General features: G+C 42.1%; 1 protein-coding gene across 1 annotated transcript; it reads left to right on the top strand.

The window, feature by feature from the left end:
• Positions 1-545: 545 nt before the first annotated feature.
• Positions 546-17,891, top strand: EFHB (EF-hand domain family member B). Its single transcript, XM_080974798.1, has 13 exons — positions 546-706; positions 1,731-1,787; positions 3,095-3,238; positions 4,290-4,470; positions 5,573-5,683; positions 6,235-6,364; positions 8,770-8,853; positions 9,993-10,060; positions 11,428-11,582; positions 13,056-13,263; positions 14,122-14,325; positions 16,359-16,540; positions 17,559-17,891. Exons 1-13 carry the CDS (start codon positions 623-625, stop codon positions 17,718-17,720), a joined length of 1,770 nt encoding a protein of 589 aa, XP_080830924.1. The 5' UTR covers positions 546-622; the 3' UTR covers positions 17,721-17,891.
• The last annotated feature ends 3,314 nt before the right edge of the window (positions 17,892-21,205 follow it).

Genomic DNA, 21,205 nt, shown 5'->3' with positions numbered 1-21,205 from the left:
GGGCAATTATTCAAAAAGTAGCTTCTTTCCTTTGACCAAGTTCTGTCTAGATTTTGTTAAATCTTATGTTCTGGCTTGTGAACCAGAGCAATGCATTTTTAAAAATTAGTTACTGTTAAATTTGCTACACCCGGTATACAGACTTTGTCGTGGCTACTGTCTGACGTGTATAAACTGCAACTGACTGCTAATGTGTGCAGTGTAATTCTTTTTATATATATATATATATTTTATAGCTCAATTTCCACATAACAAATTATCAAACCATATAATGACCTACATAATTCCCCCCTTTTTTATTTCCCCCCTCCCTCCCCCCACACCAAGGACTTCCCTCAGCTCCTCTCCCTGATTTCTCATATTTTCTCTGCGTATTTTCTCTGCCGTGGAAGACAGGAGTGCCTGGCGTGCTCTGGTCCATGGGGTCACGAAGAGTCGGACACCACTAAACAACGAAACAACGAAGAAGAAGCTGGGTTTTCCAACTTTGGCCTGTAGGGGGCGGGAATATAGAGTGGCCCATTCCTTCCCCGTTGCTAGGATACGCGAGAAAACATCCCCTTTCCTGCAGCTCCTGAGCTCTCGGCTTTCTTCCTTTGCCCAGCGGATCCCTCCCGCCAGGATGGTGGGAGGGATCCCAGCCAAGGGAGTCCCCAGGCCGGCGTATCCGGGGAGGTTTTTCGACCGCTTTCCCGAGCTCCCCACAGTGAGTTTTCTCTGCCCTTCTCCTCCCCTCTCCCTTTCTCTTCTCCCCCGCATCTTTATAAAGATGTTGGACTGACACTTGCTCATCGCTTCCGCTCCTGTTCAACGTCACGCCTCTCCTTCAAACAGCTCCAGAGAGCAGCCTGGAGAAGGATGGCACTTTCAAGGGGGTGGGATCTATAAGATGGCCATAATTTGCAGGTGGAAGGTGCATCCGCTGGCATCAAAAGACCGGACGATTGCTAGTTAGAGGGCTGGATCCACTCTTAAAAGGCAGATCCACACCATGCATACAAAGCACACCCAACACTCGTTTAGAGCTCAGAGCTTCCGTCCAAAGCAGCCTTTCTCAACCTGTGGATCACCAGATGTTATTGAACTACAACTCCCATCACTCCTAGCTAGCAAGGCCAGAGTTCAGGGATGATGGGAGTTGTAGTCCAACAACATCTGGGGACACACAGGTGAATACTGGGAATTGTAGTTTTCCCACTTGCACAGCGGCAGTTCCCAGCACCCTTAACAAACCAGCCCAAGTTACCAGCTTAAGTCCTATTGATTTCAACAGCTCAAAGCATGGCTAACAGTGTGCTCCTTACATGTCTACTTAAAACTAAGTCCAACTGAGTTCCATGGAGTTTACTGTGAGGGAAGTGGGGTTAGGATTGCAGCCTAAGGCTGGATCCAGCCCAGACTTGATAATACCAGGCAAAATGAACCAGCAGTCTGACCTGGCAGGTATAAGGCTGTGTACACACTGTACTGTTAAAGCACATTCAAAGCACAATCTTTCCCTCAAAGAACTCTGGGCACTGTAGTCTGTTAAGGCATGCTGGGGATTGTATGTCCATAAACCCCATAGATCATGGAAATTATTTATTTTTTTGCTATAGAGAGAAAAGATATGCACAAATGCAAAATGAATTTTATTCAGACATATTCCTTTACAAACATCTCAGTGTTGTGAGCGTTTTTGTTATTACGATCTCTTGTCTATGTTGTTTGTCTTTGCTTGCTTTTCTCAGGCTGGAAAGCTGATGTCCATTGGAGAAACAGCTGGCCATTGTCTCACTGACGTCTTTGTAAGCACCCTATTTGACTATTGATTGTCCTATGTACAGACCACTGTGGGTTATTATTTTCTAACTATTCTCCCTCCAGACCATTATAGACTTACTATTTTACTTTAACAGCATATTACACATATTGTACAAGAGAAGCTCAAAGGGACTGTAGTGTCCTGTTTGGGGTGAAAACAAAACAAAACAAAACAAAACAAAACAAAACAAAACAAAACAACACCTGGTATTGACTGTAGTGGATCCTGAATGTCAGTAGTTTTCTCAGTATTCACTACTTGAACTTGCTTAGGGTTGCAATTCTAAACACATTTACTAGGGAATGAGCCCCACTGAACACGGGGCAACTTCCTTCCTTCCAAGCAAACATTCATAAGTTTCAAAAGCCTCAAGGTAGTCAATCACAAATGTACAAATAATTTTTCAAATTTATTTAGAATACTCTTTGTATACCACTATTCATAGAAACATCAAAGCCATTTAGAACCAACATACATATATACACTGTACAATAAAAAGCAATTTTGAAAAATTAAAATCAGATGAGTAGCCCTACAAAACATTACAATTGAAAATACACAAAATGTGAAGCTTCCATTATTTGTATTTTCTTTTCTGAGGTTGTCAAACACACTGCTGTGACTTTAAAAAACACACACACAACAACTTATTTCTGGAAGCTTGAGGGCTGACTATAAAAGGAAACCTGATATTCCCACCTAACTGTGCAGGCGTCTAAAATGGCTTACAAGTAATTGGATTGTGTTGACTACAAAGTAGTTTCTGTTGATTCTATTTTTGCTCATATAAAGCCCACTACGCTTGTTGGTGTTTTTTGTTTTTTAGGAAGTTAAATCCATGTGTCCCAGTTTATACTGAGGACAGAACCAGGTCACTACTAGATTTTGTATTTTCAGAAAATGGGAGGATATACATTTTGTTTTCTTTTTCTTTTTGTCCCAGTAGCCTGGATGCCTTTTAAAATCTGTCTGGTGTCCTCTGAGGCTAACCTAATTATGTCTGCCTACATTTTCCTGCACAACTTCTTAAGACAGTTATGAATTGCAGACTTTGGAGCAACAACTGCTTTTCTTAGCTACCCTCTCAGTTTTTCCCAACACTCAGCCTGATGAAGAATTATGGAGAACCCAGATGCTTGTCCATTAATTTGCGACATTCTGATTGGTCCAAATGAAGGTGTTAATTACTTTTCTGGGGGATTCCCTTGCCCCGCCCCACCCAACGGACCAACTCAGCTATCTACAGTGTTTGCAGGAATATTCTTAAACTCTTTTCTCCTTGTCTTATAGCCAATTACTCCACCTGTTGTAAAAAAGTTTCGAAACACCAGCAACCCTTCTCCTGGTGCAGAGAGAATATTTTATGGCCGAGCAAATGATCCTGATATTGCATCACATTTGACACATGGCATAAAGTCCGTCAAGTCAATTTCTGTAAGAATTTAAAAATAATATCCTTTTGACTCATGGGTGGGAAACACAATCTTGACTGGCCCTGTGCAAGGGGCTTTTGATGGACATAAACTGGGATATGCTTGTCCCGTATAAGATTACTATTTCTATTTATATAATATATATCTGTTGACCTAAGTCTAAACATGGAACCTTGGGGAGCAGTGGGCACTTTGGGGTTTTTAAGAAAATGCTGTGGGCACCAGTCACAAAATGGCTGCTGTGAGGGTGTGGCATAACGCAAAATGGCTGCCTGGTGGGCATACCATAATGGCATCAGTGTGGGAGAGACAGAGTCAGTGGGTCAGCTGGGCTGGGTCATCTCTTTCCTTCACAGCTACTCCCTTACTCACCACTTGTTTCCACATGAATCCAGCTCAGCCTGTCCTCCATCAATGGACAGCGTGGGTTTTTATTCTTTTGCCCCCTGTAAGTAGAACAATTCTGGAAACCAGAAATAAATACATTAGATTGTATCCTCTGCCTCTGGTAACACCCCTTTGGGCAGTCTGGGGACCTGCACTTTACCTATACCATTTTCTTAAAAGGATGGGATGTGGGTGAAGTTGTAGTCACTCAACTGTGATCTGTTTTTTGTTTAAAGAATTGAAATGCTAGTATTATTGCTTTCACTAGAAGCATTGCAGCAATAGCATGCCAAAGACGTTTCGATTAGTGACATCGCTCGGTGGTTGACTTATACATACTAATACATACAAACGTCCGCTGCTGTGCATTCTAAATGATGCCTTTTTAGAAATAACAATTAAGAATGTTTATTTGCAATGCTACGTTACACAAAGGTGGTCTTAAATATGAGGTTTAGCATTGTTTTTTACATGAAATTAGTAGGATTGTGGCATTTGATAGATTTAGAATGCACAGGAATGAAAGTTGTGTGTCCCTTGTATAGGAAACACATACTTTTTTGTGCATTTTGCAGTGTGCACCAGAAAGCTAATAAACGAATGTAATATGAGATAGTTCAGAAGTGCAGCACTGATGTACTTGATGTGGTGTGAAATCTCTTCAGGTGGCATCGCTGGCAAATCCACCTCCGAAAACATGCTTTGAGCAAAAACTTCAAGTGAAGAAAGAATCTGTTTACGCAAGCGTTCGTGAAGCACCTCTTGGGAGATCCCACGATCAGTCATTACACTTACCCAAAGGCATGGATGTGACTAACACTCTGTTCGGAGGAAAAGTGATCAGAGGTAGAAAAATTAGTACTAAAACAAATAATTGATGAATGGCTGGCAATTCCATTGCAAGCTCATAGGGTCTTCTTTTATGCATCTCAAAAACATACCCTGTTTCATATTTTTTTCAAATATTATGGGCAACATTCAATGATGTTCACCCACTTGTGCAATAAGAATATACTTGGGCCATGGGACTTTTTGTTTCTCTTCTGCCACCTCTAGCACCTCCCCTCCCACACAAAAAACCCTGCCCTAGAAGGTCCTTCAACCCAATGAGGACACACAAGGGCCATAGGGTGGAGGAGAGGCCCCACTGTGTGGCCAGAAGTCGATTCATGCTGTGTTGGATCTCATCCTATGTTTGGAATAAGGCACATAGGAGATTGCCATTCAATCCTGCTACTATCTTATAACAACATGCAGGTATAATGTATCTTTGGGGACGTGGGTGGCGCTGTGGTCTAAACTAAGGTTACCAGATTTTTTTCAATGAATCCAGGGACACTTTTCAACTTCAATTGATTTTGAATGGGGACTGATTTGTAAATCCGGGGACTGTCCCTGGGAAACGGGGACATCTGGTAACCTTAGTCTAAACCACTGAGCCTCTTGGGCTTGCCGATCAGAAGGTCGGCAGTTTGAATCCCCACGACGGGGTGAGCTCCCGTTGCTCTGTCCCAGCTCTTGCCAACCTAGCAGTTCGAAAGCATGCCAGTGCAAGTAGATAAATAGGTACCACCCCGGCAGGAAGGTAAACAGCATTTCCATGTGCTCTGGCACTCGTCACGGTCCTCCATGCGCCAGTAGCGGTTTATTGATGCTGGCCACTTGACTCGGAAAGCTGTCTGTGGACAAACACCAGCTCCCTCGGCCTGAAAACGAGATGAGCGCCGCAACTCCATAGTTGCCTTTGACTGGACTTGACTGTCCAGGGGTCCTTTACCGTTTTACCTTGACTCTGATGTACCCTATGCTCTCTAAACCCTGCATTGCAACTGTTTCCGGAATAAAGTACGTGAACAATCCTTAAATACATGTGGTCTGTTATTTGTCAAGAGTTTTAAGATGTTGTTTAGATCAGGTTATTTCATTACATGTAACGGTTCACTTTCAGAGGGTCCTAGTGGAGACGTTATAAATCCACCAAAGACATTTGACGAAGTCCAGAGGGAAGCAGAAGAAGGACATGATTTGTATGTTGTAACACACAATGATTATTACGTTGGTGAGTAAGAAGGAAAAGGAAAAGTCATACATAGATTTTAAAAAAAAATAATGACCATGGATTATTGCCATTTTGCATACATAAAAAAGAAACTTGACACCAGTAAGAAATTACTTTCCAAAGAACTGCTAAGAAATGCAGTAATCTCACAACACTTTTCATGTAAGCTCTGTATTGGAATGGCAATTGTATTATGTTACTAATATAGCATATTCAACAAATGATCCTAGACATTTCTCATAATGCCCAGCGGCTTGTAACCAAAGTGCTGAGTTTTATTTTTATTTTATTATTTATTTATTTATTTATTTCATAAAATGGATACATTGCTTGATTGTTAAAAACAACAACCCAAAAACACCTCAAAGCGGTTTACAAAAAGATAAAACAATAAAACTGAGGGGAAAAAATCACAACCATCTTTTAAAACATACAAAAGTTAAAATGCTAAGCAGATTAACACCACCTCAACTTCCTAAGCATCTGGGTTGGATTTTTGTTCATTTATGGTGTACATAATAAATAAATACCCCCCCTTTTTTCCCCCACAGGGGAGTCGGTTAATAGAAAATATAACCCATCTACGTTCAATAGATTCAATCTATATGGAAAGGAAACCCCCCACTTCAACGACGGACGAAATGTAGCTAGAACTTTACGCTGGTTCCCTGATCTGCAGATGTAAGTTGCATTATATCAGTTAATGATGCTCGGCTTGCCTCAGTTACAGCTTCCTGGTGACACACGTTTTGAATAAATAGCAGATTACTCTTTATACCTTTTCTGGCATCAGTTATCCTCAATGATGTTGCCTCATGAGACATAAAGTGTCACCATGTTGAATACACAAAGTCGTGGCATTTCAAGAACATTTCAAGTTGTGAGGATCCTCCTGCTCTGGGGAGATCTTTGGAATCTACTTTTGCCTCCTCTTCCCCCCTTTTATGTTGATGTGTTCTCCGAGAGCTAGAGATGTTGGGAAGCGGTGTGAATCATGTCTACTGACTGATCCCTCTTGACCACCTGATTCCCTGGCTAGAATTTCCTGGCCGGATGATTTTGCCTGCAGTGTTGAAGATCTCTTAGTGCCCTCTGACCTGCTCCCTTGGTGGCACACTGTGTGAGATGCCGCCGGGACCACATAACACCGGTCCTGAGAGATCTGCATTGGCTCCCAGTAGGTTTCCGAGCACAACTCAAAGTGTTGGTGCTGACCTTTAAAGCCCTAAACGGCCTCCGCCCAGTATACCTGAAGGAGCGTCTCCACTATCATTGTTCAGCCCAGACACTGAGATCCAGCTCTGAGGGCCTTCTGGTGGTTCCCTCATTGTGAGAAGTGAGGCTACAGGGAACCAGACAGAGGGCCTTCTCGGTAGTGGTGCCCACCCTGTGGAACACCCTCCCTTCAGATGTGAAGGAAATAAGTAGCTATCCTATCTTTAAAAGACATCTGAAGGCAGCCCTGTTTAGGGAAGTTTTTAATATTTAATGCTGTACTGTTTTTAACACTTGACTGGGAGCCGCCCAGAGTGGCTGGGGAAACTCAGCCAGATGGGCGGGGTATAAATAATAAATTATTATTATAAAAAAAATCCTTCCAGTAGCACCTTTAAGACCAACTAAGTTAGTTCTTGGTATGAGCTTTCGTGTGCAAGCACACTTCTTCAGATACATTATTACTTCTTCAGATATATTATTACTAACTCTCAAGGCTCCAGTTTTGAGAGCGGCGCATCATCTAACCATCCTCCTGCTGAGGGCAGGCTATCCTTATTTTAAATTTTCCTCTGCATATTTGATTGCTTGCATAGCCTTATTTAGGTGTTATACAATACTAGAAATACAAAATGAAAGTGGGGATGACCACATTGGCTCTGCTTCCCTATCGCTGACCCTTGCTGTTCTCCATAAGATAAAGATCAGGCTTCAACATCACACAAGGGCAACGGCGTAGCTAGGAGAGATGCGTGGCTCAGGCGCACTGCAGGCCCCACAGTAAGTGCTGCCCCTCTCACAGTGTGGCGCCCAGTGCACCCTGCCCCCTAGCTACACCTCTGCACAAGGGCTAGATCTACAGAGCTATTAAAAAAACGTGAAAACGGTCTGCAAAAAACCATAAAGTTCACCATTGAAAATATCATTGAGTTGCAATTTCAGCTCCACATCGCCATCTTGTGTCACAGTGTTATAACATTTTATAATGCTGTATTTTGACTAATGTAGCTGAGTTCAAGGAACCTGCATAGATAGAAGCAGGCTCCCTATTGTGGACCAACTCACAGTGGCCCCATCCTCCCAGAGAGCTTGAGGCAAGAAAGGGAACAAACTGGACAAGGCCACATTCTGGGATTTAAAAATTGGCCAGTTGCCCTCCAGCTCATGGAAGACGAGAGGGAGCAGAACTACGATTCTCAATTCCAGTCTCCCCACTTACATATTGTATTTCAGGATTTGTTTAGTTCCTGAATAGTGCTAAGGTCTTGTGATGATGAATGGAGGATCATAGTATTTGGGCTGGCAGTGAATTACAAAGCCCAATGCATTGAAAATTAAGACATATTTTATGCTAATAAGTTCCCGAATCAGATTATGAGTGGGGCACTATTCTCCAATTTACTAAACATAATGGTTGATCGAGTCTTGAGGTTCTCTGTGTTGATGATGGTTTATCAACTCAGGCTTTTAGGCCTGTCCTCTAAGAGTATCCTGCCAATGATATTTTAGATCGCTTCTGTTTATCTCTACTGGGTGTGGCAGAGCTCTACTGGTAAAGAGCCAGAAAATGAACTTTAAACAATTTTCCTAATTAACTTTAAAACACACACCGTTAACCAAACACTACATTACCTGATCCTTACCTGCCTTTTTAGAATTTAGTTTTATGAAAGCATTTTAGTTTTCTCAGATTAGAATAGACATTGATATGGGGGAGCCACGTGTAATGGATGAGGTCCATCTGATTTACTTTTTAATTATGGTTTTAATGTTATATGTTGTAAACCACTCTGGAATTCTAACTGATGATGATGATGATGACAATCTGTTGCAATTCAACTATTTTGCGGTTATCTTTTTTTATTTTTTAGGAAGAAATCAGCACATTTAGTGTCTAAGATAAGTGATGATTTCAAGGAAAAATTTCAGCCTCAGCTTGGAAAAGTCCTTGATCCGTAAGTGAATTAAGAGGGAGTCTTCACAATGCACCCTCTATGAGAAATTAGTTGGTTGTGTGTAATTGGCGTGTGTGTGTGTCCCGTTCCTTTTCTGCATCTTCCTTTCTGGGGCCTGTGAGTGACATAATACAGTGACATAATACAGATTACTAGCAGACGCAATCATTTAGAGAGCCTCATAGCCTCATATCGTCTTGGCTCACATTTTGAGATGTTCTCTCAGGCTAGAAAGGGCTGAGGTGATAGTTAACTGGCAGAAAACTCTGTGAAGCTTTACCACAAGGTGAGCAATCCAACAATTTTAGATTTCCTCCACGACTTCTGTGTGATTAATACAATATGCAAGTTTGTCCTAAGAATGCATTCCACCACTGCTACAGTGTCTGCCTGCCAACTTGAGCAGTGATGGTGGTCTGCCCATGTTGGAGAATGTCAAAGGAAGTTGAGTGTAGGAGCATGGAATTGGACACCATAGTATTCTTCAGTTAGTCCCCAAAGAGTTTAATGCCTTACAAGCAACATTAAAAAATAAATAAATCCCAAAAAATTGTTTCTCTTCTCCTGGTGATTGTAGAAATGAAGACATGGGTTTAACCAAGTTGCTCAAACAAAACCATGATCTGAAAACCGTTTTACTGAGTATTGCAGCTCCAACTTTTTCTATATCCGATTCTGCTAAGCTGCCATGTGTGCTTAGCGTGCTTTTAAAACCCCTTTTTCTTTTCTGACAGATACATGAAAAAGACTCTATATGCACATCAATATCTGTTAAATAAGAAAACAGCTTATTTAGGCTGCGGGGTCTCTTTTGCTCTCTAAAGAAATGTAAGCATCGCGATCAAAGACATTTATCGCCTGCTGTGCAAATATTTCTGACAGTTATTACTATGTGCTAAAAGGAAAGAATGTGTAAAAGAAAAGGATTCTCAGTCGTGAGTGGCTTTGATTCATGTAGGAAAGCCCAAGTGAAGACATTTCAGGTGAACTCTTACCAAATGTCTTCATCAGTTTTTCATCTTCGCTTACGGCACAAGAGGTGACCTGACAGACAGATCTATCTTTCATGTCTAAAGCAAAGATTACGCTGGGGTGAAAAAAATCAAGCATTTATCTAACAGATTCTTTTCATTTTTTAGTATAGCAGACACACTCAACGTTCCTCCAGACCATACATTTGGAGTGCTTGTTTGTCCTGAAGAATATGGCAAGTATATACACAGCCTCCCTGCTTATTCACAAGGATGTCATGGGAAATTGTTTGGAAACTCAAGCTGTCCCATAGCACTCGTGCAAGATGGCTAATGGGGAGTAGTAGATGGAAAGATATCTCACCAGCAGAGCTATTGGTTGCAAGTGCTTACCTGTAAAGCCCTGGGTGCTTCTCGAAGGAACACAAACCCCACTTTGGACTTCCTCTCATCTTCAGATCATCATTTGAAGGCTCTTTTTATGGAAGCTCTTCAGAGCTAAGGCAGGGTGCAGTCAGGGAGAAGGCCCTTTGAGTAGCAATATCCCCTGGGAGCAGGCCCTCTCAGAGGTTCAGAAAGGCCTAGGCTACATTCAACATTTGAGGCTCCTAGCCATAAAAATAAAAATGACATGTTAACAAAGGCACCCAAAAAGAAAAAAGAGTGCTTTGTTTATATCAGGGGTCAGCAAACTTTTTCAGCAGGGGGCCGGTCCACTGTCCCTCAGACCTTGTGGGGGGCTGGACAATATATTTTTTGGGGGGGGGGAATGAAAGAATTCCTATGCCCCACAAATAACCCAGAGATGCATTTTAAATAAAAGGACACATTCTACCCATGTAAAAACATGCTGATTCCCGGACCGTCCGCGGGCCAGATTGAGAAGGCAATTGGGCCGGATCTGGCCCACGGTCCTTAGTTTGCATACCCCTGGTTTATATAATCAGCTGATGATCTGAGAGGACACATTCATCATGGTCTTATCTTCTGCCGTCAGAACAAATATATTTTCATTAATATTGGTGAATATTTCACACCCTTTAATATGACAAAATCTATTATTACGTAACACAGAGCATACATCTAACAAATCACATTTCTGATTTGATTAAACAATCCACATTCCTTTTATAACATATGGCACACACCGCACGATAAAAGCCTATAATTTCATCAGGACAAGTTATTTTTTGTTTACTGTTGTAACAATTGTTTTCTCAAAATTTATCTTCTGTAGCATGAAAAATAAATAAAAACTTTTTTTAAAAAAAGAATTGCAGCTGTAGGATGAGGGAGTGTGTCACATTTGGTCTGAAGTGTGTGAAAACAAGTTGAGCTGGAGACATAGGCCTGCCCTGTCCTCTCTGAGTGGCCCTGCCTTGGAAGCTTGCCTTACACCTAGTCTGATGTTCTTTCTGCACACGGTATAAATGCTTAGAATAATGAAACAAAATATGGCTACCCCTAGCAGTAGGAGCCCCCCCTGCCTCTGTTCCCTACAGGGATATGGTGCAGTTGGGATTGAGAAAGGGATTGCTGAAGTATCACACAACAGCTGAAACGTGGTCAAGCCACAGTTTTCATTGACTGTTTTTTTCTATAGGTGTCGGGGACCTTCTTCACCAAAGGCTTCCTAGTGAATTCCTTCGTGGAAAAGACAGAGAAAGGGCTGTCTTTGCTGCAATTCGACAGAATCTGAAGAAAGCCAATTACCACAACTTTGACACATTATTGCAAGCCTTCAGGCATTACGATAAGGTGAGCCTTGTGCCAAGATGTCAAGCTCATGACAAGCAGATGCTGCAGGAAATGCCTATATTCTTGCTGTTAGCGTTGTACTTGGAATAATACAAATACTGCCGCGGTAAATAGTTACCAGCACTTGTACTGCCTTTAATCTGACACTGTACCCTGGCCTTTGAGCCATGAGATGTATATGTTCAGGGCCTACCCTATTTTTTGCGATTGCAATTTTTGCAATTTTAAGTTTTTAAATAGTGAAAGTAGCAAACCAACACGTATTATATTAGGGGAAATTGCTTGAAAGAAATTAGGCAGAATTGCCTGCAAACATGTCTGTTAAGAGAAATTCACAAAAAAACATGGATGGATTTTCATTAATACATTATATATATATAAATAAATAAACAAACAAATAAATAAATAAATAAATAAATAAAATAATTGCAAACTGATGTGGAAATGTGGAGAACTAAACCTAAGAGTAAGGGACGCGGGTGGCACTGAGGTCTAAACCACTGAGCCTTGGGCTTGCCGATCAAAAGGTCGGCTGTTCGAATCCCCACGACGGGTTGAGCTCCCGTTGCTTGGTCCCTGCTCCTGCCAACCTAGCAGTTTGAAAGCACATCAAAGTGCAAGCAGAAAAATAGGTACTTTCAGTGGGAAAGTAAAAGGCGTTTCCATGTGCTGCTCTGGTGTCGGTGTTCCATTGCTGGTCACATGACCTGGAAAAACTGTCTGCGGAGCGGACAAACGCCGGCTCCCTTGGCCAGTAAAGCAAGATGAGTGCCACAACCCTAGAGTCGTTCGCGACTGGACTTAATTGTCAGGGGTCCCTTTACCTTTAAACCTAAGAGTGAGAAAATTAGAAACTGAATTTTACAGATTCACCCATTCCTAAGTACAGTAGTACCTCAGGTTAAGTATTTAATTCATTCTGGACGTCTGTTCTTAACCTGAAACTGTTCTTAACCTGAAGCACCACTTTAGCTAATGGGGCCTCCTCCTGCTGCCACGCTGCTGGAGCCTGATTTCTGTTCTTATCCTGAAGCAAAGTTCTTAACCTGAAGCACTATTTCTGGGTTAGCGGAGTCTGTAACCTGAAGCATATGTAACCTGAGGTACCATTGTACAAGCAAGGACAGCCCAAAGCATTTTGCCGCCCGCTCCAAAGATGGTATCCCCCACCCCACCCCATTTCAAGAACAGAAGTCAACCAGAGTGTGAGCTGCCTTTTGCTTCACCACTAGCAATGGGATAGCATCTTCCATTGCACCTGAGGCAGCAGGCTAGCGGGGTCTGGAACCCTTCCCAACAGAAGGGAATGGCTGGAGGGCTCAGGACGACCTGCTAGGGAACTTCTGCTGTGGCCTCCTAGAAACTCCCCCCCCCCCCCGCTGAGTCATAGGGCCGGCCTTGGGTGCAAGGATCGTAGTTCAATTAAAATGGGCTACCTGCATTTTTATTACACACATTGTGCTGTTTAACTAGGATGGTGATCGGAAAATCAGCAGAGATGACTTGAAGAAGGCCTGCTTCCAGCTGAATCTGGACTTGGATCAAGAGCTCCTGGATGCTTTATTTAATTATTGCGATTTGGATCAAGACGGGTTTATAGACTATCTGGAGTTTGCGAACTTCCTTAACTGGAAAGACAAAACGTCTATCAAAGAGTATGAAGAAAAAATAATCACAAAAGGTATGTGGGAAATACGGTTTTAAACCACAGATGTGGTTCTAATGTATGTATACATACATGCCTGGCTCTTTTAAAAAAAATAAAAATGTTTAGGGGTGCTCTCATTTTGACTCAAGAAAAATCACCATTTTATAGTTCCAATTGGGGAAACTAAATACAGTAAATGGACAAAAGTACAAAGATTCACAAAATCTTTAGGGGTATGCATCCCCCTGGGTCCCCCCAGAAAAAAAGCACTGCATACATGCATATATACATATATTCATACACACACACACACACACACACACACACACGAATATTCCCTAAAGCAGTGGTTCCCAACCTTTTTGTTACGGTCTACCACAAGTCCAAACTTATTTGGTATGGTGACCCATTGTTTTATTCTCAGGGGAATTTTGAACCTTACCTTTTCAGCCGCTTTTGGTTTTGTGCATTTTAACTTCACGCTTTCCTGTTTTATAACCATTACTTGAGGCATCCAAGCAAAAATATATCTAGCAAAAATATATCTTAAAGTGAAAATTTTTTTGGAAATATTTATAGTACTCACAAAGTTATACATAGCTTTGTTTATGGGAATGTAAGAATACCAACCATCTTATTGCAAGATATTGCTCCGTGAGTTATAAACACGTATTTTAAAAACGTATGGTTACATAAGCAGTGTTAGATGTAATGAACTACAAATAGTTTGAATAGTTTTATACATGATGAAGTCCATTTTCTCAAGTATCAGTATGATGACTGAGTTTGCCTGTTAGCCATGTTATATCTGGAGGGCGCTGCAATGGCGTTGCAACTTTTCGTGACAGTAACAAATATTTTTGCCATTTCGTTATCATTTATTTTTCACAGGCAGAAGACCAGCGGCCTTTGACCTCATTCCACAAGAAGCAGATCAGGATGCTGTGCTGAAGAAGGAAGACATAGTACTAAAGGAACCGGGAAGTGAAGAGAAAACACCCAGAACACTTTCGAGACCGACAGACCGGGTGTTTTCTGACTACCGCACAACCTCTTCTCAGTATAATGCAGTTGTAGGAGGCATTTCATCATCATGTATGCACAAGACGTCCTTTTCATTGCCAAGTTATTTAAAATGTTTGCAGATGCCACTGGCAAATGTAATAATTAAGCATGTTGTCACTAAGGGTACTCCAGATGGCAGTTGCTTTTGCTCCCAGTTGTGGCATTGTGGTTTGCAACTGGGAGTGTGGAAAGTGCCATATAAACACACATACACACAGAGACCCTTGCACTTCTACTTCTACTTCTTCTTCTTCTTCTTCTCCTTCTCCTTCTCCTTCTCCTTCTCCTTCTCCTTCTCCTTCTCCTTCTCCTTCTTCTCTTCTCTTCTCTTCTCTTCTCTTCTCTTCTCTTCTCTGGGGATCACTCATAGCCAAGTAAGATTGTCTTCCATAAACACGAGTCCGTAACACGAGTCTTCCCTTAACAGTGAGTCCGTAAGTGACTGTGGAGGCCAGTTATGGATCCACACATCCTTCCACAGTGGGGAGATAGGTTTACGGGCGGGAGTTGATCATGGTGAGGGTTTGCCAAGTGTGCCTTCCTCTTAGTGCGTTTCTCCCTTTTGTCCTGAGTTGGAGCGTCTTCAAAGCCCATGACACCTCCGGTAAAGGCTGTTCTCCTTGCACTACCCACATGTTCAAACCATTAAGCAACTTACATATCTTGCATACCCTCCAAGTGTCCCTGTTTTCCAGGGACAGTCCCAGAACTGAAAAAGCCATCCTGACTTCTGATTTGATCCTGGAAAGATGGGGGGGGGGGGAGGATGAGCCGGCGCTTGTCCTGAGCGGCGGCGGCAGCAGTGGCTGCTGCGAGGGACCACCCCATTGCCTCTCTATGGCCACTGCTGCTGGCCTCCTCCCTTGGGCAGCTCGTAGCAGCTGCTGGAGTGCAGGCGAGAAGGAGAGGTTGTTGCTCCTGAGGTTCAGCCACGCATAATGTGCCAGCCCTGAGGGGCAGGCAGAGGCCAGGGCCACCCTGAGCGAGAAGAAAGGGGAAGCAGAGCAGAGCGCAAGGAGTCTTGATTTAAAAAAAAACCAAAACCCTTTGTGCGTCCTCATCTAATCTTTCCCCTTCCCACAATTTATTTATTGGTGTGTGTTTTACTTTTTGTAAATCTACCAAAGAATCAAACCAGGTTTTCCCAGGACGGTGGAGGGTGTGCCGTATCCCGTTGGTGTAGTGGTGGTGGAAATGCTGGGGGGGGGGGGAGGAGAAAGATGAGGGGTCATGGAGGGTCATTTGCAAGGGAGTGAGAAATGTCCCTATTTTCATGTCGGAGGGCAGGATCTTGCATATAGTTTCTACTTCTTTATCCTGGCCTTTGACACGAGAGTTACACATTTTCAGGACCCACTCTATTCCTATGACTGCAATTTGTTTAACCCGCTTTAATGTTGAATATTTAAACTGCTGTGAGCTGAGACCTTATGGTGAAGGACAGGCAAGAAATAAAAATAAAAATACCAAGGAAAATTGCCCAGGGTCATTTCCACAAGCCCTATGCAGACTGGAAGTTGAACCTCCCTACATGCTCCCTGTAAGGGTCAGATGTGCCAAAACTGCATTTTTGTACTTCATTGCCTCATGATCAAGAACCCTTAGTTCAGTTTTGGATACCTGAATCAAATACAAATAACCAGAAATACAAATGCTACTAGTATAAGTCTGATTTTCAGTTTGGTTGTAAATGTAGCTCATGATCCAGCCAAAGTTAAGAGCTTTAAAGTCTTGTTTTTAACAAGAGTTTCACTTTCTGCCATAGAAATCAATGAAACTTGCTTCCTTTGGCCTGGAGTTAGCCCACAGTGAGAACATCTCTTTTTCTTGCATATCTTGTATTCATGTCCCCAGTTTCAGCTTCATGTGATAACATAAAACCCAGAGGAGTACAAAAATTAAGGGAACACTGAATTTTGAAAAGAAAACTTTGGGTTGGAAACTCAGCTCTTTAACAGAATATGTTCATTTCAGGTATATTGTGTGATCTGGTTCTTTGTGAACAACTTCCTCTAACACATTGCTTTCTTCCATTTCTCTCTTTGCCACCTGTTTTCCTACAGATTACCCACTCCTTGGTGTCCCAACCATTCGATCAGACATTCCAGCCCCTCGATTTCGCCGCATCAGTGACAACACCAATTATGGTGATCAAGCCACTGTTTATGGGTTGTTATACCCCTCGATCTATAGCAATAAAGGAGTGTACGAGACAGACTTCTTCAAGACAAGATCAAAGGACGAGGTAGAGGATAATTTTTGAGAGTTCATTCACATCACCTCTACAATTCTATGAGTCTATGAGTGCTATCTAAGCCAGGGGTTCACAGATTTCATCCTCACCAGCTTTCTTGAATACTGAAGCATCCACAAGAGATTACATAATTTGCTTTGTCTAAGATCTGTGTATTCTCACATAATGGAATTAGTATTTAAAAAACAACAAGATCCGACAACATTTTCTTTCTCTAATTTTACTGTATTCATGAATTCCATTATATATGACGCGAAACTTGGTTTCCAGATTAGTCTCTTACATTTTATGCCTCCACCTTGTCCTGACACCGATCTTTGCACTTTTCTCATCGTACTTGTTTCTAATTCCCAGAATGGTGGGCCTAATTATTTTCCTTAATAAATGCACATTGTACAACCACACAGCTACCTGCGGATAAATTTGAAGTTGGGTGAAGATATTAGCAGGAGAGGTTAAAGCTTAAGAAGCACACGTGCCAACTTCAATAAAATATTTGGGGAGGGCGGGTAAGCCCCACCCTACATAATCACACGATGTGGCACATGCACACATTTGAATGGCAAGGTCCATCAACTGGGGAGGGGCCTGGCTCCCTCAAATATTTTATTGGGGGAGCCAAAGGGACCACGGCCCCTAGCAGTTGGCTGCTATATTGAGCAGGGACTGTGATGCTGCCTTGTTAGAAGATCTGTGGTCAAACCTGATTGGATTACTCCAGCCATTTCCAATCTGGTGCCCTCTAGACGAATGACAACCCCCATCTTGCTGGCTGGGGGTGCTGGAAGCCAAACTACAGAAAACATCTGAAGGGCACCAGGTTCAGGAAGACTGGCTTAGTCCACATTTAGTTAAAATCCCCATCTTTAGTGGCCCATTTAGTGTGTTGTCCAAAGCCTCACTAACCTGCAGTAAATATTTATCTCAGTATCAATTCTATAATCTGCACATGTGTTTATTCCTTCTACTTCAACTGGAGATTATAATTATACTGTATATTCTTTTGTAGATTGCACGCATCTTGAGAAACATTGGCGTGAGCCTTTCAGATGAAAGTTTCAATGAAGTATGGAGGCAGGCCAGCCAGAAAGACCACAGAGGAGAAGTTTGTGTAGAATCCATCAGGAATGTGCTGGACGAGATGCAGGCAGCACACATCAAGAGCAGATAGCGGTGGTTCTCCAGGTTCTGTGGTTCTAAATGTATTTCGTTGGAGGTCCCAGGCAGTATTCTTTCCCTGTATGGAGTGGATTATCCCATTATTATTTGGCTTGCAAAAAAGAAAGAATTCTGTACATATGAACATTTATTTACTGAAAACAATAAAAACAGCCCTTTTAAACTGTGTATTTTAAAAAATGATTCAAAATCCAAAATGCAAAAATGTGTATAAAATAATTTGTTGTCTTCTACAAAATAGCAAACATCGTCATCTTCTTAAAGCTCATTCCAGAGGGATAGCAAGAAAGCCTTTCCTCAAAACTGTGACTGCTGAGCATTGCAGGTACACATTCGTTGCTGGGAACTTGGCAGGATAGATAATTAAGTCACCTGAATGATCACTCCTATTCTGGAATTATGAACACTGCTCAGATTCCTATTCCTCATTGCAGTAAGAGGAATAGGCTTATAAAGTAGGACGGAAATTAGATCCCTGGGTTGTTTTTCAGCAGATAGGCACAAATTTAGCATCTGACTTGCAATTGTTTAACAATACCAGGAGCAAAATGACTTGCCTTGTTCACCCACTGCCACCTGGGCTCTGTATTATACTACTGAAATGAAGAAAGTTTGGAGTAACTTAGGCCCCAAAATGAAATTCATGGCTTAGGCTTCTAAAAGTTGCCTGAAAACATGACTCATGGCTCAGGATTGCACCAAAAAGGTGACCTGCTGGTCAGGATTTTTTTTAAAAAAATATATTTAAAAAATCACAAGACAAAGTGATCTGCAGGTCAAAATTCACAAAAACACAAAAAAATGCAACACACTGGTCAGGATTCCGAAGAACATATGAAAACTTAATCCATGGGTCAGGTTTCCAAAAAATGACTGAAAATGTGATCTATGGCTCAGGCTTCCAAAAATTGTTTGAAAACATGATGTATGAGTTGGATTTCCCATAGCAACTGAAAATGTAACCCCCTCAGGCATGCCCACATTTCTTTGGATGTCAAGATTGGACACTCACACTCCTTCCACCCCAAAATATGACTTAATATGTGACTTTTCATGGGTGCTATAGAAGGTCTGATGGGCACACTAGCAGGTGAGTGGGGGGCAAAGCCTGTGTTCCTGGGGTGACCCCAAAGCCAACAAATCACAACTAGGGGTGGAAAGATACTGTATTGGCCTCAATATAAGCCACACACCCCAATTCCGACCATGAAAAGTTAAATTGCGGCTTAAATTTGCGACCTTACAAAAATGGGTTTTTACAATATCGCTGCTGAAACAGACGGCAAAACAGAACACGGAATTTTAAGGGGGCGGCATATATTCGGGAATCGTCTTTTTCCCCCCTTGAATTTTAAGGGTGCAGCTTCTATTCAGGTGCGACTTATATTCGGGCCAATACAGTAGTAAAAAAATAATAATTCAGGCTTAAGCAAGGAAGGCATAGATGTGTTAAAACACCAGGAATCTGTGCACCATAAAAAGGCATGAAGTTCATATTTATATGATTGCTCTACAAAGCTTCAGGTGAAACATGTTATGAATATGCAGTGCTACAGTAGCAACCTCTACTATATTGGTTTTGGAAAGTGGACCAGAGAGGAATAAAAACTCCAGGCACAGAGCAAATGCTAAAGGGACTAATAGAACAGGTTCATTAGGCGCATCAACAACCGTTGCAATTGTGTGTAGCTTCAGAAAGCTTCCAATTTTGTACTTTCCCCCTGAGGCTATTTGAACAATTTAGGGACTTTCTGAGACTGTATTCTCCACTTTCGAGTTGGAGATATCTACAGAGGACTCAACTCCTTAAGCAACTCATTCTAGAGGGATGCAGGAAGCACCCATTGTGTTGCATTATTGCCCTCATTCCCTCTTGTTACTGAACAGCAAAGGATATTGATTTCAGTCCTGCTGTTTCAGTGCTGCTTGGGGAGCTGCAGGCAGCGTCAGGAAAGCTGACCTGAATCCGTTGCTAGGCTATTTCTCACCAAATGGCCAGACTCATTTCTCAAGGCCTATTCACATGCCTGTGCTAGAAAAGGACTCAGAAAGGCCGGATACAATGTCCTCTATCCAATACGGTCACGTGCAGCTGTTTCTGCACACAAGAGTCTGGTTCTGAACATGTTAGGTAGTGCAAGGAAAACTACTCTTTGGTGCATGCTGAAAGCTAACTCTTGCCAGAACTGGACCAAGATATATGTGGACTTAGGGTTGCCATATTTCAAAAAAAGATGGCAAAATACCACGTTTTTTAAAGGGAAATTGGCAAAAACAGCACTGCCAACACTGCCATACATCCAGATATTCCTGGACATTTTGGCAATTTTCACCCGGACACTGCTTCCGACTGCCATATTAAGTTTATGTCCAATAAATTCCGGGCATATGACAATCCTATGTTGCCTTTTAAATCAGAGATGGGTAATCTGTGCTCTATCCAGATGTTGTTGGTCTCCCAAATCCCATCACCCCCAGCCAACAGGAGCAATAGTCAGGGATGATGGGAGTTTGGTTAAGCAACATCTGGAAGGCCACACAACCGAGGCACAAAGGGCTGTCAGCAATGGGAAAACACTGTGGAAGCTGTTTGGCTTCCAAGGCATGTTCGAAAATGGAAGCAATTACTTCTGGATTTTCAGTGTTTGGGTTCCAAAACGTTCAGCTTCCAAGATGCTCAAAAACCAAGGTTCCACTGTATAATGTATCTCTGCTGACTGGTAGCAAAACCAAAGGCCTGTTCAATTCATAATTCTGTAAACCTCTAGAGTGTATTTTGTATAGTTACATTTTTACCTCTGTCTTCAGTACATCACATTTTATTTTATTGCTATGGCTAGTGGCTGATGCAAATAATAGATTCTTCTGATACTGATTCATCATTCTGTTCCCAATGTGGCCAACAAGTTGTCTCTGGGAAACCCATAAACAGGGCATGAGGCCAATAGCACTCTCCCACTCGTGTTCTGCAGAAAGTGATATCCAGTGGCGCCATTCCACCTCTGATATTGGACGTTGTAGGATAACCTTAGCTAAGTCCACTTCTTCTTGCTTTTATTTTGCACCTCTCCCCTGCCCTGGTTGTAGAACGAAAATGCAATACTGTTTTATTAAATAATTTATAATTTGGTGCCCTCTTTCATGACATCCCAAACCCCACTCTACCTAAAAATATGGCTGGCCCTGTCATGACATCCCATCATGCACTGGTTTTCCCCATGATTACTATCGACCGAGGCAGTTGTGTCCCTTTAGGCCAAAATGGGTACCGTTTTGCTTTCGTGTTTATGAAAATGCTTGTTGAGAAAGCTAAGTATGAAGTGATCTGTTTGGATTTTAATCTGTCATTATGACGGATGTGTGAGATGGATCACGTGACCGTAGAACCGTAGTGTTTGCCAGAAAGCTGTGATGTGCACATTTCACACTTGCCTTATGGTTGGCAAAGCACCATCTGCCTATCTCTCTTGATCAACT

Source organism: Podarcis pityusensis, assembly GCF_964106645.2.
Source record: "Podarcis pityusensis genome assembly, chromosome: 12".
Classification (NCBI taxonomy): domain Eukaryota; kingdom Metazoa; phylum Chordata; class Lepidosauria; order Squamata; family Lacertidae; genus Podarcis; species Podarcis pityusensis.
This window is presented reverse-complemented; position numbering and strand designations above follow the sequence as displayed.

Excerpts from the sequence above, each read along its gene's own strand:
- EFHB (XM_080974798.1), top strand. The coding sequence starts at position 623 with ATGGTGGGAGGGATCCCAGCCAAGGGAGTCCCCAGGCCGGCGTATCCG. Across the intron at positions 5,684-6,234 it reads ACACAATGATTATTACGTTG|GGGAGTCGGTTAATAGAAAA; the intron begins GTGAGTAAGAAG and ends TTTCCCCCACAG. Across the intron at positions 16,541-17,558 it reads AGACAAGATCAAAGGACGAG|ATTGCACGCATCTTGAGAAA; the intron begins GTAGAGGATAAT and ends ATTCTTTTGTAG.